Source organism: Penicillium malachiteum, assembly GCF_028827825.1.
Source record: "Penicillium malachiteum strain IBT 17515 chromosome Unknown utg000004l:1.0-4883003.0:1.0-4884900.0, whole genome shotgun sequence".
Lineage (NCBI taxonomy): Eukaryota > Fungi > Ascomycota > Eurotiomycetes > Eurotiales > Aspergillaceae > Penicillium > Penicillium malachiteum.
This window is the reverse complement of record NW_026643097.1, coordinates 986817-1004916: the sequence shown is the minus strand read 5'-3', so window position 1 is coordinate 1004916 and position 18100 is coordinate 986817. Positions and strand designations below refer to the sequence as shown.

The 18100-nt window shown below is 47.8% G+C and overlaps 9 protein-coding genes across 9 annotated transcripts; 3 read left to right on the top strand and 6 right to left on the bottom strand.

Moving 5' to 3' along the window:
- Positions 1-269: 269 nt before the first annotated feature.
- N7483_008532 (uncharacterized protein) lies at positions 270-1208 on the bottom strand (the record flags this gene model as incomplete). The annotated part of the gene is made up of 1 exon (XM_057091959.1): positions 270-1208. The coding sequence occupies one exon, from the start codon at positions 1206-1208 to the stop codon at positions 270-272; it is 939 nt and encodes a 312-aa protein (XP_056943133.1).
- Positions 1209-1323: 115 nt separating this feature from the next.
- Positions 1324-2190, bottom strand: N7483_008531 (BRCT domain-containing protein; the record flags this gene model as incomplete). Its single annotated transcript, XM_057091958.1, has 2 exons — positions 1324-2075; positions 2154-2190. 2 exons carry the CDS (start codon positions 2188-2190, stop codon positions 1324-1326), a joined length of 789 nt encoding a protein of 262 aa, XP_056943132.1.
- A 386-nt stretch (positions 2191-2576) lies between these two features.
- N7483_008530 (FKBP-type peptidyl-prolyl cis-trans isomerase) lies at positions 2577-4127 on the top strand (the record flags this gene model as incomplete). Its single annotated transcript, XM_057091957.1, has 4 exons — positions 2577-2663; positions 2718-3155; positions 3221-3446; positions 3496-4127. The coding sequence occupies 4 exons, from the start codon at positions 2577-2579 to the stop codon at positions 4125-4127; spliced, it is 1383 nt and encodes a 460-aa protein (XP_056943131.1).
- A 653-nt stretch (positions 4128-4780) lies between these two features.
- N7483_008529 (serine/threonine-protein kinase) lies at positions 4781-7869 on the top strand (the record flags this gene model as incomplete). The annotated part of the gene is made up of 4 exons (XM_057091956.1): positions 4781-5024; positions 5080-6944; positions 7003-7065; positions 7117-7869. The coding sequence occupies 4 exons, from the start codon at positions 4781-4783 to the stop codon at positions 7867-7869; spliced, it is 2925 nt and encodes a 974-aa protein (XP_056943130.1).
- A 363-nt stretch (positions 7870-8232) lies between these two features.
- N7483_008528 (uncharacterized protein) lies at positions 8233-9668 on the bottom strand (the record flags this gene model as incomplete). The annotated part of the gene is made up of 3 exons (XM_057091955.1): positions 8233-8583; positions 8667-9363; positions 9442-9668. 3 exons carry the CDS (start codon positions 9666-9668, stop codon positions 8233-8235), a joined length of 1275 nt encoding a protein of 424 aa, XP_056943129.1.
- A 758-nt stretch (positions 9669-10426) lies between these two features.
- N7483_008527 (DUF3591 domain-containing protein) lies at positions 10427-13771 on the bottom strand (the record flags this gene model as incomplete). Its single annotated transcript, XM_057091954.1, has 1 exon — positions 10427-13771. One exon carries the CDS (start codon positions 13769-13771, stop codon positions 10427-10429), a length of 3345 nt encoding a protein of 1114 aa, XP_056943128.1.
- A 623-nt stretch (positions 13772-14394) lies between these two features.
- N7483_008526 (RNA methyltransferase) lies at positions 14395-15279 on the bottom strand (the record flags this gene model as incomplete). Its single annotated transcript, XM_057091953.1, has 4 exons — positions 14395-14639; positions 14700-14992; positions 15053-15151; positions 15203-15279. 4 exons carry the CDS (start codon positions 15277-15279, stop codon positions 14395-14397), a joined length of 714 nt encoding a protein of 237 aa, XP_056943127.1.
- Positions 15280-15472: 193 nt separating this feature from the next.
- N7483_008525 (uncharacterized protein) lies at positions 15473-16666 on the top strand (the record flags this gene model as incomplete). Its single annotated transcript, XM_057091952.1, has 3 exons — positions 15473-15646; positions 15705-15788; positions 15854-16666. 3 exons carry the CDS (start codon positions 15473-15475, stop codon positions 16664-16666), a joined length of 1071 nt encoding a protein of 356 aa, XP_056943126.1.
- Positions 16667-16953: 287 nt separating this feature from the next.
- Positions 16954-18015, bottom strand: N7483_008524 (MICOS complex subunit MIC26/MIC27; the record flags this gene model as incomplete). Its single annotated transcript, XM_057091951.1, has 3 exons — positions 16954-17616; positions 17708-17797; positions 17875-18015. 3 exons carry the CDS (start codon positions 18013-18015, stop codon positions 16954-16956), a joined length of 894 nt encoding a protein of 297 aa, XP_056943125.1.
- Positions 18016-18100: the final 85 nt, after the last annotated feature.

Here is an 18100-nt window from a genome sequence, read left to right as displayed (position 1 = left end):
GAGTATTATACCACTAAACCACAAGCCCAGTAGATATCAGAAAGCTGGATTTTAGCGTACATCAACCCCCAGAGGCTTTGGTCCCATAATACTGTCAGTTTGTTAACATAGGACGAAAAGGTGATCCATACCAGTTGACGAATTACATCTCTAGCTACTGGCAGATTTTTTCCCCATACTACTAGTAGCTAGGTGCATACTATTCAAGTAAATTATTGCATTATTCATTATCATAGCGACATGAGAATGTCAAGCATCTGTAGTAAACACTATTCAAACTTGACCACAGGTAACCCTCTTGCTTCCAACGCAGACTGTACACTACTTTGCATAGTTCGAATAGCATCCGGCCAGGTAACAACATCCTCTTCAACCTGACTCTTCGAATCCTTCTCCCCTTGACGAGAATCTTGATCAACAAGCCACATAAGCCAACGAACTACCGATACAGCCTTATCAACATCCTTCTCTTCTGTAGTCACTCGGCGGAGATATGTGCAAAGTGCCTCCACATCGTCTTTATATGGTCCATCAACTGTAAATGCTGAATGCCAGGCACTAATGGCGTCGCGAAGATCATCTATATTTGATAGTCCCTTAGATGTGAAGACAGGTCGATCAGATGGGTCGGATTTGGTTTCATTTGTATCTTTGTCGAGGTTTTGTTTTTCAGAATGGGGACTCTGTTCATTTGAAATGGGTACAGGTAATGATGGTTGTGGCTGTGTTGCTGATACTGTTGAGTGCTTGGGCGTGGAATTAATATCAGGGGTCGAGGTAGTGGGTTGCCGTGAAACAAATCCCAATTGCATCAATGTCCTCGTAGAGCCCGTTCCGGATTTAGATGGCCGACTAGGTTTCCTCAGTGGCGAAGCAGATCTTTTGGATCCTGCTATTTGCGACGGAGATGGCCGCATTGGCGTCGACGATGGCGGAGGGGCTGGTGGTGAAGTTGACTCAGATTGCGCAGACATCTGATTGTAATGTTCTAGAACCTCCTTGCGAATATCCTCTGGTAATGCAGCCAGAGTTTCGGGATCAAGTTCAGGGTGAGTAGAAAGATTTTCTCTCCTATCTGAAGAAGCCTCCGGTGTTTCACGGGTAGGACAAGGAGATCCATTATCACGAGGTTTCGCTTGAGCACCTAGTTTTGATCGAATGTCTCCCATAGGCGCAGGTGTGTTTTTGGGTTCCGGCGCAGGGGGCATAATGAACTGAGACCCGGATAAGTTCAAGGGTTTATGTGCACTATTGCTCAGGACTGGGTCGACCTGGATTCGAGCCGAATCGTCTTTACGAGGACTCTCCAATTCATCTGGATCTTCATTTGGAGCTGTAGGGGGCACTCTTTGATGGAGTTTTCATGATATGTGATCGAGTGCTTTGGGATTCTGTTGAATGAGTGGCCTTGATATCATTGGCGACAGGTGAATTAGAACGATGGCGTTTACTTGATCGAGGAGACTGAAGTGGCAAAGTAGGTGTTGATGGGGTTGGTTTTGAGGGGGTAGTATGATTTCGAGTTCGTTCATTAGAAGTCATATCCGCACCCATTGCCTGAAGTTGAGTATTGTACCAGCTTGTACTGGATTGGTCCTTGTAGCCCGATCGAGGTGTACTTGCTTGGCTGCTAATGCGTCCACCACCGAACTTCAGGACCTTTTGAGATTGGCCCTCATCAACAACTCGAAAGTCATTCCAGGGTAGTAGTCGACCGGCTTTGATGCTCTCAGTGACCCAAGAGGGCTTCACAATGCGGTATCGACGAAACTCCTCGCATTTTTTGGGAGTCAAGGTACTCGCAATGATATGAGTTGCCGCTGTCTTGCCATCTAGATACTGAAGAAAACCTCCGCCATGACTGACAATCAAACGGTGGAGATCTTGTAAGGAAGGCTGAGTATAGCCATTGACGTGCGCGACGATGCCACGAAATATTTGGGGACAATCCCCGGAATTTGCTCGGATTTCTGCATCTAGATTTTGCAGCTTGAGTTTTTTACGTCGCATATAGTCTGAAAACCCTCCGAAACTGGAGGCTTCATACTCCTCGCCAGTTTCATCGTGGAAGTCATCTATATCACGGTTCTGATTAGATAGTGGTACTAATTAAGGCATCTAGAGAGGAGACTTGCGGTTTTCAATGCGCTTACGCATAGCATCTGAATTTTCTTCGAGACGAGAGCCCATACTGGGCTAAGCCTCTCTGACCAAGATCGATCAAACAGTGATAGAAGTTTTTCGATAATAGATGGGAACGCGGCCAATTCACGCGTCAATGGCAGAATGTCTACGGAAGGCGATAGCGGCCACCATGGGCATTATCTCAGAACCAGATTACATCATCAATATTAAAAAAGCGGTGTGGATTATCTTCATCTCATTGGATGAAAAGTCAGGCAAAAAAAAAAAAAGCAGAAGCTTCTGCCCGGACGATCTCTGCTGCTGGGGTCCGCATCCTTTCTTCCTCTCACCCACTTGTTGTTTTCCTCGGTGGTTCATCTCCTTTTCTACTTCTCCCCTTTTTTTGACATTCTTTTCCATTTGTATCTCATATTTCTCTCAATTCATTCAAAATGTCTGCTGTCCAGCCTGTCGCAGTCTACGCCCTCCGGGTTCCTCCCGGAGCTATGGTTCCCGCCGTGCCCAATGCCGCCGCTTCGGTCAGTATGAAAACTTTTGACGCACAGCGCATCATATACTGACTTACATTCTAGTTCCGTGTCAGCATGGCCGCCATCGATCCCGATGAGGAGCCTGACTACGAGGATGGCGACTCCAGCAAGCCCGCTCGCGCCACATTGAAGATTGTTCGCGCTCCTCCCGGTCTCGACCTCGATGAGGATGATGAGGACGATGAGGACTACAGCGACGAGGAGGATGATGAGGAGGACTCTGACGACGAGGAGGTCAACGGTGGTCCCAGTGACAAGGAGAAGGCTCGCAAGTTGAAGCAAGCTGCTGCCCAGAAGGAACTCGAAGATGCTATGGATGAGGACGATGATGAGAGCGATGGTGGTTTTGATCTGAAGGCCGCTATCTCTAAGCTTATTAAGGGCAAGGGCCCCGCTTTGGATGACGAGGACTCCGACGATGAGTCCGATGAGGGTCTTGACCTCGACGAGAGTGTCATCTGTACTCTGAACCCCGAGAAGGTAAAATTGTTTCTTCCCTCTTCCTGACTTCTTTATCAAGAAATTCAAGACTAACAAACTCATAGAACTGCCAGCAAACTCTGGACATCACTGTCTGCGAGGGTGAGCAAGTTTTTTTCAAGGTCACTGGTAACCACACCGTCTACCTCACTGGTAACTACGTCATTGGTCTTGATGAGGGCCACGACCACGACCACGACCATGACCACGATGATGAGGATGACTACGACCTGTCTCCCGATGAGGAGGAGCTCGATATGGAGGAGCTCCTTGCCCTGGATGGCGACGAGAGTGACGACCTGGACGGCATGGATGACCCCCGCATCACTGAGGTTGACAGCGAGGAGGAGGCCCCCCAAGCTTGTTGAGGCTAAGGGCAAGAAGGGCAAGAACAAGCGCGCTGCCGAGGAGGAGACTCTTGACGAGTTGATCGCTAAGGGTGCCAAGAAGACTGCTACCAAGGAGGAGCCCGTTCTCACCAAGGCCCAGCAGAAGAAGCTCAAGAAGAACAACGGTGATGCTGCCGCTGTTGAGCCCAAGGAGGCCAAGAAGGAGGCCAAGACCGACAAGAAGGTCCAGTTCGCCAAGAACCTCGAGCAGGGTCCTACCCCCTCCGGTGACAAGCCTACCGGTACTCTCGGAGTGAAGGAGGTCCGTGGTGTCACCATCGATGACAAGAAGCTCGGTAAGGGCGTTGCTGCCAAGAGCGGTAACACCGTCGCCATGCGTTACATTGGCAAGCTCGAGAACGGCAAGGTCTTCGACTCCAACAAGAAGGGCAAGCCTTTCACTTTCAAGCTCGGTCGCGGTGAGGTCATCAAGGGTTGGGACATCGGTGTCGCCGGTATGGCTCCCGGTGCTGAGCGTCGCCTCACCATCCCTCCCCAGCTTGCTTACGGCAAGAAGGCCCTCCCCGGCATCCCCGCCAACTCCAAGCTGATCTTCGACATTAAGCTGCTGGAGATCAAGTAAATTTCTTGACCTCTGTCTCTTTTTGTACCGCTTGATTCGCAGGGGTGTTTTTGTGGTTCGGTCGATTTGATTGCATAATTTCCCGTGATATCCGGCTCGTTTTTGTTTTTACCTCGATCGATTCGAGGAAGGTTATCACGGAGAAGTGAAAATCTTTGCATGGAAAAGTCCCTATTTTGTGACCTGTAATGTGTATCTGCGCATTTTATATCTGAAATGTATTTTGTCTGTTTAAACTTGAATTTGAATCTTCCCCAGGTAGTTGGTAAGCTACTAGTAGTAAACCTTACGTAGAACAAGCCTGTGGGTTCTCATATAGGCACTTCAAGCTCCAACTTTCAAGTTTGGCCTCGGCACCGTCAACTGGTGACACTGATGCCCGTGGTTTCCCAAAAAGCCCTAAATTGATAGATACACAATGTACATGCAGCAGTCAATGTCATGATGGCTCTTTCCATTTATCCCAAGACTGACAGGCGTCTTCAAGTTCATGAAACTCATGCATCTAGCAACTTCAAGTTCACACCATCCAGCTGCCCAGAGTTACAGTGCTCATCTGTCCCAGCATCGTCAATATTCTATCGTTAATTCAAGCTCTGGACGTTCTTACCATAGCAGCACCTCACTCCTTGTCCCGATTTACATCCACCGATATGACAATCTCTTATAGAAAAAAGATCAGAAGACGAAAGAGTGTTTTCGGTCTTTGGATTCCCACCAGGGTCGCATCGAATAACAAATGTGATCCTATTTCACCCGAGTCTCCCGTTTCGGACGCAAGTCCTACCTCTGAACCTATTATCAACCCCGGGCCGGGCAAAGATCGGCTTAGATTGAGATTGACGCGGAGTGGTTCCAAAATCCTTCTTTTATTTGGCCTGAGAAGTTCCTCAAACAGTGAGACTATGAATATTATCCAAGTCATTGGCTCATATTTGTTAACAGCTGCTAGGCAATAAGACAAGTGCAGAATCTGGGTCATGCGAAGACCACCAGCGTGCAGAGCAACGTCGAACTACTACATCTACACCTGCCACGGAAAGAAATGATCCTGGCTATACACCCTCTGCTCAATACCTCGACGGCGAATCCCTGAGTGTTTCTCCAGTTAATCCAGATCATGACAGCCCCGATCAATCTTCTCCAGCCACTAGAGATTCATCGCCCGAAGGGAGAGTGACCGAGTCTGGAGGAGGAATACAGAGAGATGGCGACGATGATAACAATGGATGTGCCGGATCAAATGAACAGCAGAACATTCCAAGTCCCAAATTGGTCAACCGACTCTCTCAAAGACTTTCCATGACATTTGGTAACCCCACGGTGATTCGTCGAACTCACCTCCGTCCAAGACCTAGCATTCCTTTCCCCGAGTCGCCAATTACACCCACACAATTCAAGCAAGGCGATGGAGCAAATGATAGCTCGGACCCTTCAACAGCGCCCAGTAGCAACAGCTCCCCAATTGGTCACTCAACTCCCCCAACTCCGGCTACGTCTGCGGAGCCCTCGCCTTCGATTGAGAGATATAATTCGCAGGTAACAGATTGGGCCTTTCTATCAGCGCGAACTTCCGATATCACTGTTCCTCAAGAAACCCCAGGGAGCAAAGTACCAATCATTTCTCCATCAATCGTGACTGTAGAAGCAGTGGCGGTTGCCAAGGTATACCTGGAGCTTTACTTCAACTCGATTTTCCAAAACGCCGACCCACGAAAACAGCGGCAGTGTGAGCTGGAACAGCATATGTACTCATTTCAACTTGCACCCGAAGAGCAGCTTACAACAAGATGCAATTGGCTATTACAGGAGAATGAGTATTTACGTCAGTGCCGAAACCTCAGGACAAATATGCGATGTATCCGAAGCGCCAATACTATCTTAGCCGCTGGTTATGAAACAATCAAAATTCTCGGAAAGGGTAGCTTTGGAGTGGTGCGGTTGGTACGCGAGAAGAATCAAGACAAGAGCAATTTTCCCGAGGGAATTTCTTCAATCCAGGAAGACAATATGCCTAACGCTCGCGGCAGCCCTCTCGAAATGTTAAGATCCGCTGTTGATGGGACCAAGCACAGCCGCCGAAAATTCATGACCGGAGAGAAGAAGGAGGTCTATGCCATGAAAGTGATCAGAAAGTCTGACATGATCCGAAACTCGCAAGAAGGTCATATCCGTGCTGAAAGAGATTTTCTTGTCGCATCTGAAAGATCTCGCTGGGTGGTTCCATTGATAACAAGTTTCCAGGATGAGAATCATTTATACCTCGTCATGGACTACATGGTTGGAGGAGATTTTCTTGGATTGCTCATTCGAAAAGATATCCTGAGTGAGGAATGGACACGATTTTACATTGCCGAAATGATCTTGTGCATTGAAGAAGCACATCGACTATGTTGGATTCATCGCGATGTCAAGCCTGACAACTTCCTTATATCTGCATCGGGTCACTTGAAAATTTCCGATTTTGGTCTGGCTTTCAATGGTCATTGGTCGCATGATCAGTCTTATTACAACAACCATCGCTATTCTTTGCTGGATAGACTTGGCATTACCGTTGTTGGCGATGCAGAGGACCAGAAGAACTCTGCGGAGGCACAAAAGAACTCCAAGCCTTCGTCGGAGCCACAGGGCTCGGTCGATTATTCAAATTACCAAGTTCCATCCGAAGATCTTCTGGGCTGGCGCAACAGCAAAGAGAGGAGAAGATTTGCGAAAAGTGTTGTTGGAACAAGTCAGTATATGGCACCTGAAGTCATTCGCGGTGAGATGTATGATGGACGTTGCGATTGGTGGAGTCTAGGTGTCATTCTTTACGAGGTGAGTCTATCTGAGACTCAATATCAAAGGAAAATGCCCGTTCTCATGAATTATTTAGTGTCTTTATGGATTCACGCCTTTTGCCTGCGAAAATCGGCATGATACAAAAATCAGAATTCTGGTTTGTTGCACCCATGGAATCCAATATTATGAAGGAGACTGACTCTGGTAGCAACATACACGAAGCTTGCACTTTCCGCGAGACAAGTCAACGGACAAGTTGATTTCACAAGATGCTATCAATCTCATTAGTCAAATACTTCAAGAGCGCCAGTTCAGACTCTGTTCTCAGAAATATCAAGCAAATGACATGCTCGCCGGCCGCCCCGTCTCAGCACAATTTCTTTACTCTATGGATCCACGATACAAGACCATCAAAAGTTACTTTGTGTATCCAAATGACGCTGCTGACATCAAAGCCCATCCATTCTTCAGGGGTATTCGGTGGAATGAGCTCCACAGAACAAGGCCGCCGCGGGTGCCTCGAGTAAGGAACTGGGAAGATACCAGGTACTTCGATGAGTGGAAGAAGTCTGTTGGCAATATTGAGGAAGCATCTCATGAAAGTGACTCAGAAGGGAGCGATGACGACCGCGACGAAAAGCCAGATCCTGATGGCGTAGACAACCTTGACTCTATGGCAAACTCTCCTCAACCTGACCAGCCAGGGCCAGATCCTAGTCCTGCAGCCAATGGAAACGCCCAGAAGGCTCAGGATGCTGAGAAGCGAAAAGAGAAGAAACGGCCTCGCGACAAAATACTTCGAGATAAGAAACTTGGTCGAGCGGCCATGGAGATACGCAAGAGAGGTGCCTTTTTAGGCTATACATACCGTCGACCGAAAGGAGCGGCTGTGGCTCTAAGCAGTGAGCGTGGACGTCAGTCATTCGTAAGAGGCCAATTGACAGAGATGTACGTTGTTTGAAGAAAGCGCTCTTGGAGATCCTGCACTACAATCTTGTTGTCTGGCGAGAACATTACCTCCCGCCGTCAATTATTCCTACTATACACACACCGTGACACACGCATTATCGATGTCCTCCGAGTCCTTCTTTGCGAGTCTTTCGTTGCGCGGCACTGCTGGTCCACATTCAGAGGGTAGGGTAGCTTGAATGCTTTCCCTTCCTTATTTGTTTATCCTTAGCACTAATATCATGTATCACATTATCATTGAGCTGTCCCAATCACTAGGACGACATGCTGTGAATAGAAACAAGCAATACATTAAGTGTAGCTTGAAGTGAGCTACCTAGACCTCTTAATTACATAGGCCCCTGTACGGACTGTACTACTTCCAAAGAAGTGGATGATCCTCATCCGCATATTCCGGGACTTCTTTTGCTCGTGGAATGACAGGATCAAAGCCCTCAATTCTCAGCAGTGGCAATCTTGTATCCTTTTCAGCCACCAGATTTTCCAAAAGAGCATCAACATCCAAGTTAGGCTCATGCCAGTGGTCTTTCAGGTTCAATGTTGGATCACCAAGTTTTTCTCCTTTCCCATAAAGTCGTAGGTTTCTCAGTGAGGCTGGTAAGGTATGCACTAGAGAGAACGCCTTAGCATCAAGTCGATCCGAGTATGGACCTATTCCCCTTGCCAGAAAACAAAGTGTGTGGACACCAAGACTCAGACTTCTTAGCTTTGGGAAATCAGGGAGATGTTCAGGTTTGGTGGCGGTGTCTCAAGTTCCATATCAAGCTCATCCATCTCTCCTTCCCATACCTCTTCATACTCTATATCTTCGTCTCTGTCAATGCCCTCAGTAGATTCTAACTTGAAGCTCTCATTACCATATATCTCGCCCCAAGAGACATTATCTTCAACATCTAAATCAAGTTCCTCAAGATGATGACGGTGTCTCCAAAGACATCTTATAATAGATGTAAGACTCACACTTACTTTACCTCCCTCTGGATAAGCACGCCCACCAATGGTATATGTGGACTTGTGCAGAGCCTTAGAAGAATCAAGTATGTGGCACATATCAGACTCATTTCCTGCCAAGTTTGAGTGCGTGAAACTGATATCGCTGTAATTTGCCGACTTTGGCGGAGGAGGCAGGCCAGCTTCATTATTCCACGAAACTAAACTGAAAGACACGGACATGAGCGCTGGGAGTCGTCGAACAAGGTTCAGTCGATGATAATAATCTTCAGCGATGTTGTAATAAAAGCCATCATTGCCTGATGAACACTCATCTGGAGGGAAAATTATCCGATTAAGGTTCTGTAGATAGGGAATTGGATAAGGGGTCCTGTTTGCACGACGAAGCATTGTCAGGAGAGCAAAATCCTTGGTCTTGGAACTAGGTTCCCCAATATGGAATATAGCAAGGGTCTCTAGCTTGGGTGAAATAGCAATAAGTAGCGCTGCAAGGGCCTGTTTGAAGGCCATATGGCATAAGTGAGAGGGGTTCAATCTTTTCAGTTGTTAGTCATCTATTAATCAAGGATGGATAGAGGAATGGCAAATGGAAATGGAAAAGTAATCCACATACAGGTCTCTCGTACGAGGTTGGAGAAGCATATGCAGCACCGCTTGTGGCTCATTCCCTTCTATAAACCCAGCTCTCCGGATGATAGCCTTTAATCTCTCAAGATCATCCGGCTCTAGCTGTCGAGGCTCATCAGGTGGCTTATTGAAATCAATATTCAGGCCATCCGACACATTTCGACTCCCATGAACTTCCAAATGACGTAGATCTGCTAGCTCCGGATTTTCCATGAGAAACAAGAGGGTTTGAAATCCATTCTCAAGATCATCTTCAACGCCGAGTTGTAGGCGACGATATGTGTGCATATATCGACTGTGGCTCCGAGTCGGGACTTTGTTTAGTCTCCACAATCTGTTTGAAACCAACTTGAAATGTTGCAGTCGGCCTTCGCAGCGGAAATTGTTTTGACAAAGTAAGGATTCAAAGGTCGCACTGGAGAAGAGCATGAAGAATGATGTGGATGTATAGGTAAGGTGACTTCCAAGGTTATTCTGAGGGAAATAAACCGATCTCCAGGGCTGTTATAGGGGAAACCTTGGCAAAAGAACTAATACGGAAAAAGAAAAATTCGTGATGATGTAGGCTGAAAGCTAACATTGAAGAACATTTTTCAAAAATTTGAACGTGGCTGATTCAACATTTTGTTATTGCTATGAGGCTAGTAGTAGGACTTATACTACCAGGTATTAGACACCCAGCACTAGCATCGCCTGGTTGGAAGTTGAAAGTCATAATATTACATGAATAAATTAGCTTAGAAATACGGCTGAACACTCTGTAACGTAAGATATGCACGGAAAGGTCTCGGACCAGTTATGCACCATGCTTTTGAAAATGGAATACAGCGCTGAAGCGAAAATAGCAAATTGTAGAGAAGAGGGAGCTGAAATCATCATGAAAAGGAAAGGGGGATATCATTTTGTAATGAAATTCACGAAAGCCGTGTTGAAGAAAAATGCGGATGTAAAAACGTTCCATGCAACCGGTTTTACAGAACAGGTGCGCTCATGGAGAAAGCAGAGTCGGTGACTCGGTCCTCAGGCTTCATCGTACCATTGAGCAATGGACAAAGCTTCTTGTTCGTCTTGATATGTCCAACTTGACCACAGTTGGCACATTTTCGCAGAGTTCCAGTAGGCTTGCCATCAGCAGGGGAATCGCCGGCGCGAGTAATACCCTTCTGTTTCTCACGGGCAAAACGACGCTCCTTGTTACGGTTCAGACGGCTCAACTCGGCCTCGATCAATTTGCGGTTCCGAGCATCAACCTCAGGATCACCGGTTGGTTGTAGAGAGTCCAATTTGGTAGTGAGGGCTTCAGAGCGGTGACGGTGCTGTATGTAGTGTCGGATGACTCGTGGGTCCCAGATCAGCTGCTCTTTCTGCACAATTTCACCATTCGGAGCCTTGAACTGGCGGGTGATACGCAAGACCTTACCCTTCTGGCTGGCGAAACTCATCTTGCTGAATTGACTGGTTGTCTCATCATCGCGACGGTAAGGAGCTGGAGTTGGTGCCTCGGAACGGGGAGTGGGCTTGTTGAACTCCTCTTCATCTCCCTGATCGACATCGCTCTCTTGATCGGAGTGTTCGACAGTCGAGGAAAGACTTGCTTTCTGCGAATCCCAGATTCGTCGAATAGAGGTCTCGTATGACTTTTGTTGACGGGCAACATTATAGCTATGGCCACCAAGCTCTTTGAGTCGCTGTGCATCCAGTTTGTCCTCAACACTCTCACCGATTGCTTTGAAGCCACCTTTCATAGACGTCTTGATGAAATTGAAACCCTCGCCACGACCGGTAGGATCACCTTCACCATGAAGCTTGAGCATAGCTTTACCCTGAGAAGCCAACAAAAAGTTACGACTAGCCTTCCAGGGAGCCATCTGCTGCTCGAAGCTTTCACTTTCCTCATCTTCGTCGTTATCGTTCGCATTTTCAGCTTCGCCGCCAAAACCAGTGTCGTTAAGGTGTTGTTGGCCCACTTGCATCGACTCAAGAAGACAGACATCCTCTGGTTGAACCCAAGATCTGATGGTATCTTGGTCCGGAAGAACCGGGTCCAAAGGTTTCCAATACTTGGTGTCTTTATCATGCTGAAGGAAGTCCTTCACCTTCTGTCGATTTTGCATGTCAGTCGTGCCTGGAATATGAGCCGTGACATCACTAATGGCGAGGCGCTCCTCGCTATTCTTTTTGAGAAGACGATAGACAAGCATCTTCATGCGATTCTTTGCGACAGTCGTGACCTTTCGTGAGTGGGGACCAGGAATGTCGACAGATGGGAATTGCTGTCCAGCAACGAACAAATTCTCTATGTTGCGCAGATAATAGTTGCTGCCTTTGGACTGAGTGGTGTTTCGGACCACAAGGAAATCTGTGGACTTGGCTTGATGTGGGAAGAGTGGTGCTCTGTACATTGAATTGGAGACTGCAGGTACAATCTCTCCAGGGTCCACATGTCCAAAAATGGAGAAAGGACTCTTGTCCTGTGGAAGGAGAACAGCTGTTTCTCCGATCTCTGCTCGGGGACGGGTAGGATCTTCTGGATTCTTTCTTCGATAATAGTTGATGAAACGGTTGCACATGCCGAAGTTGGACAGTGACATAGGAACTTCTTCAGAGTATTCCACCAAAAGAACATTCGAGTTATCTGCCAAAGATAGAGAACTCGTGGATCCATACAGTGCCTTTGCGTCCTTGCCTTTTTGTTGTTTGCGTTTGATGTGTAGAGGGTTTTTGAACCATGATGTTTGGCCATTGCGAAAGACCATAGCAGGCCGATGGAAAGATCGAGCTTCGGTTTTGCCCAGTTCTGTCTTGTAGTAAGGCCATTGCAAGCGCAGAGCTGGCATAGCATGCTCAAGAGTAACATTGCCAAGCGTGCTCCGAATCTTGTTCTGATGGTTTTGTTTGAGCATATCATATGCTTGGTCGTTTGAGATGTTGTAGCGCTGAGTTAGACGACGGGTCAAGTTAGTGTCCATTTCGTCTCTGGTGCGCGGGATGGTGTGTTTTGGTTTATTGATGATGGATTCCAGTTGTCGTTCTTCAACTAGAATATTGGGATCGTTCATATCGATGGTGACTCGTTTGGCAACTCGCTTAGTGACTAGCTCAGGATCATCTAGTATGGGAATATCACGATGTGCCAGAGCAATGACGTCCATTGGTGTTGGTCCTGTTTTCCGTTTCTTCGAAGGGTGATCCGCGTTGATAAGCCAATCCGGCTCGTCATCATCAAATATGTCGCGGGCTTGTGGCTGAGCGCGTGGCTCCTCGGGCTCCCACATCGAGGGATCCTCATCCTTGATATCCCAAGTGGTGGAAAGTATTCGAAGGTCATGCATAGTAAACCCTCCCGGAAGAGTTTCATCAGAATCCGCTTCAGCAGCTTCGGAATCATCTTTGCTTTCTTGTTCTTCTTCCTGGGCAGCCTCGGTAATGATGACTAGTCCCATGGACTCTTGGTCGAGACCACGTTTGTTGGGCTGGCCGGTTCTAAAGAATCGCTCCTGATCGGGAGCCAACTCGATATTGACCTTTGTTGGAAGCACTGGCTTTGGAACCTTCAGAGGCGGCTTACCCCGAAAGTATGCCTTCTTGTGAGGAATCAGTTCTAGCCATCGGGGGAGAGTGTTGCGGTCAAAACTGGGAAACAGAGAGTGCAGAAGTTCTTCGCTATTCTCTGGCGGTGCTGGTGGGTGATCTGGGCCAGTTCCTGACATGGCAAACAATGCCTGCTGAAGCTTCCAAGCACGAAGAGTCGTTGCATCCATCTCCTCAGAGAGAACACTTTCATCATCGGCGAATTCATCATCTACTGACATTGCCTGGGACTGAGGTTCAGGCTCTGCAGGGATAGAAGGCAGCTCAATTGGCTGGGTTGACAAGGACGGTTCCTCATCTTCAAAGAGGCCCTGGGTGTGGTCAACCTGATCACCAGGTGGAGGAGATGTAGGCTCATCTCCAAAAAGATCATCAAGATTATCTCCCTGGTCCTGAGTGGCATCATCGCCGCCATCACCAAATATGTCATCCTCTGGTCCAAAGAGACCATCATCAGGTCCTAGGTCCGCAAATAACGGGTCCGGCGCGGCGGTATCGGTAGGTGGTAGACGCGTCGGCACGGACGCATCTTCTTCCTCGGGGAGTTCGTCATCATCGAAATCTTCGTAATCAACCGCATCGTCCGCTTTCTCTCCAACATCCAAGTCTCGGCTCATGAACTCAAAGTCCTGATTACTCTCGAGATTGTTCAGCTGTCGCATCACATTTTCAAACTCTGCATCTTCCTGGGCATCAGAGCCCGCGCTCTTTGTAGCATGTGGCATTTTGGAAGGATCGAGGACGAAACCGCCGTGTTACAAGACTGAGTCTTGTGAGGAGGGCACAAGAGAGTTGCGTTGGCGAGATATCAAGGCGCGTGCCAGTGAGGATTCAGGAGGAGCACATCTGGTAAATTAAGTCGCATTCATGTAATAATACAAGCAAGCGCAAATCAAGATAGGGAAAGAGTGAATGAGCGTAGCACCGGTGTGTGGGTGAAGTCCAGAGATATCGCAAGAGTAGTGAATGTGAGAGGTGAAGGCGGCGGGCAGAATTGGAGGTGCTCTTATTCTATTGGCTCCACCCGCCCCAATACTATAGTATCCATTCAAGCTTAATATGTAGTGGATGGAGGGGATAAGGTAAAATTATTTTTTTTTAAAAAGAGATATTGCAAAGCGAATGCTGGGAATATTTTACTCTTTTTACGATGTATTCTTCATAGGAACTCAAGAGTATGCACTTGTTCTTTAAACATCCGATTATGGTTTGCATCAAGAACTTTGAGTCTTGAGATCTATGTGGACCACAGAGTAAAATACCAAATGAAAGCGAGCACTGTTATTTGGGCGTCAAAACCCCATGGTATTCCTGATTAAAAAGCAGAGTATTTAAAAAACAGAAATGACTATGACATGTTAAAATCGCCATAGAACACACATAATGCCTTGCTGTGTCCTTCCATACAGTAATGTATCACTGGAGCTTGGAATCCATCAGGAACATATTTCGCTATTTGTTGCAGATCAGAGGTTCGTGGTAAAAACAAGGCAAAGTGTTTGGTGAATGCAGAATACTCTTTGTATAGAACCTCGAGAGAATATGGTTCCATAGTGCGCAGGTTGAAGACTTCATCGGACCTGTACCCAGGACCTATCATGATCGAAACGCGTTAGCTCCGTCGACAAGGAAAATCAGAGAATAAAGACATACCTCCCCATGGAGGACTTGCAAAGATAATGCTGTAGGGTGCAAGGTCCTTGAGTTGGTTCTTGAGGATTTCGAAGCAGTCACCCTCGAACCAAGTGATCTGCTGGTCTACTCCGTAGATCTTCGCATTGTGCTTGGCGCATTTAAGAACAGCTGGATTTTTCTCAATTGCATATACCCGCTTCCATCTACCGGTCTTTGCAAATGCAATAGTATTGCCACCAGCGCCAGCAAAGGCATCAATCAAGATGCTCCGTCCAGCAGGAGCTGCCTCGGCGATATCTTGTGCTATCTTGCTGTATGCGATATTAGTTGAGTATTTCAAGGGAACAAACATCAAAAGGTTGCAAACGTACTTGGCAACAGGCTCTGGGGTCACTCCAAACCAAGCATCATCCGTCAGCCAAATGCCTTCGTCATACTTGGAGAAAATACGATGGCGTTGTGACCAATAGCTGTAAGAGTCAGCATAGTTGTTTGGAGGTGAGGAGAAGCTTGATAATCACTTTTGAATATCCCAAGGAACTTCATAGAGCTCATTGTAATGATGTACCTCTGGGGGAGCCTCTTCCAAATCTTCCATGGTGAATATGGATTGTAGTTGATACAAATCGAGTCTTCGATAACAGCGATAACGTTGGATAAACGCGGGTGTTTGTGGTGTTTGCATTATCATCCGGCCAGCTCACATGCCCGCAAGAGCTTCACCCAAACAAGTCTCATAGCAGGTTTATTAAGTACTTGTTCGGACTTAAACAAGAAGAGCTTCTATTACAATGTTTGGTGCTCTCAATCGATTTATTGGCCGGCTTGACGGCGAGCCTGCTCAGCAACCTCGGAATGGACCCAGTGACAACGCCTTCGGATTTCAGGTTCTCCGCAATAAAGACTCTGCGCTACCTCTAGAGCCTTGGTTTGATTTTATTGTGGGCATTAATGGTCATCCTATTGTATGTGTCCTCATAATTTGGGAAATAGCTGATAAATCTTGCTAAAATTCGTCTGCAGGAGGACCCTGATCCAAACCTCTTTGCGACGGAAGTCCGCAATTGCGCAGGATCAAGCTTGACATTGGAAGTCTGGAGTGCTAAGGTACTTGTCAAATGCGTCCTAATTTTATCAAATTCTTTCATACTGATCTTATGTTCTCGCTGCAGGGCCAACGAACACATACCTTTAACGTGCCTGTCTCCTCTACGAACCCCTCCCTCGGCCTGGCATTACAGCTTGCGCCTCTGAATTCCACTCAAAACATCTGGCATGTGCTTTCAATTCCTTCATCACTTAGTCCCGCTTTCCGTGCAGGGCTTCTGCCACATTCAGACTATATTATTGGAACACCCAGTGGTACACTACGTGGGGAATCCGCGCTTGGAGAGCTAGTAGAGGACCACCTCGACCGCACGCTGGTACTATGGGTGTACAATAGCGAATTCGATGTTGTTCGAGAAGTTGAATTGGTCCCAACTCGAGGATGGGGTGGCGAGGGCGCTGTTGGTGCTGAGTTAGGCTTCGGTGCCCTGCACCGACTACCCATCGGATTGGGAGAGGAAGTGGAAGGGCCTGGGGAAGTGGTGTTTGAAACGCGCCAGGATGGAACTGCTTCTCCAATGCCAGAGTTCACCGTCCCTGGGACAGGCGCAGGGACTGGGGGTAACTTTTTAGTACCGGCAAACATGGCATCTATCCCACCTCTTCCATCTCATCCTAAAGTGACCTCTCCGCCCCCAGAGGGTCGATCACCGTCGAATCGTCGAGCCAAGCCCCGCCATGTTGCTAACCTGACATTTGATGATTACTTTGCCGAGGGTGAACAGAAGAGTCGAGAGCAGGACTTTGCTCCTTCACGGAAGGGAACCCCTCTGCCACCCCCGCCTAAAATCGGCGTTTCGCCAACCAACACAGGGTCGCCGGCTCCTGCAGCTGAAGCACCTGTGGAGGGATCACCTGGCCCAACACAGGAGGCATGATCGATTTCACTCATGTAGCGTTCGAAGATGAAGATGAGAACGATTTTGAAGCTCCCTTCATCACTATTTTTTACCAGCAAATATACCAGGTTATATCAATTACCAAATTTGAAATAAAACTTCCAAGTGTCATTGCATACACCTTTTTCAAACAAAGGAACTAACCCGGATTATATCTTCGGATCTAAAGAGTTCTTCTAAACGTACATATGCAACAAAATGAAAAATAAAGAACTCCCTCAGCACACCTGAAATGAGGGGGACGTGGTATAAAAACCAAACAACATCTAGTGGCCCTTGCTGACCAGCTGCTCCAGCTTCTTCCGAGTCTCACCAATCTTGTCCTCCATCATCTGGCGACCCATTCCGCTGTGCGCAATGCCAGTGTACCAAATGTGCTCTGCCCGCTCACGAAGGGCAATGTGCTGGTCCGCAACGGCGGGGAATCGCTTCTCATATGACCAAACAAGTTCGCCAACATTCTTCATTGTGACAGGCAAGAGAGAGTAAGCAGCCACGGTACCGAAGGCAAGAGGAGACAGAGTGCGAAGGAAGATGCCGCGGTTGCGTGACACGATGGAGCCGGCCATAGCGGCCACGACGACGTAGACACCGCCGGGAGTCAGACGCTCACCGGACTCGGCGGAGGGAGCAAGAGATGCAACGGTGTTGGTGAAAGCATTTTCAATGTGCAGAGCACGGGACAGGAAGTCGTTGAAGCCGTTCTCCGCGGCAAGAGAGTGCGAGTAAATGAAGAGACGGGCTTGGCGGACCTGAGAGGTCAAGATGTCTGTCGGAGTAGGCGAGGAAGGAGATGTTTGCAGCAGAGGCAGAGAGAAGGAAGACTTGGAAGCCTCGGGTTCGGATGCAGCAACAGGCGCAGGCGCAGGCGTAGGGGCCTTGATAGCTTCGGGAATTTCAGACGCGAAGTCGTCGTAGATGGGTTTCCTCTGTTTTCGGAAGGCAGTCGTGTGTCAGATAAGTTTCATCCCAGTTGACCACAGTTGGCCACATATAAAGTCAGTGGGTTGATAGTCTAACCTCTCGAGACTCTTCCGCGAAGACTGTCTGCTTGGGGTACAGAGCCATGCCTCCTGCCAGGAGGGTGGCTGCGATCGGAGCCACAGCCCGCTAGACACGAGTTAGTTTCCGCCATTGGGTCAATTGCCAGGATTGAAGCAGATGCAAACGCATCTAAGGAAACATACCTGCTGCAAGATCGGCCGGAACGACATGTTGGTGATATGTGGGGAGAGGAGATAGTAAGAGAGAGAGGTTGAAGCGGTTCGGAATTCGCAGCCAAGACGGGTGGAATTCTTCGGCTCGGACCTCATGAAAACTTCCGTCATTGCCCGTGTCTCTTTGAAGCTGCTCTTCTACCCCAGCTTTTAATTGTTACAGTGAAAGTCGAATTACTGATAGCTGTTTCGCATT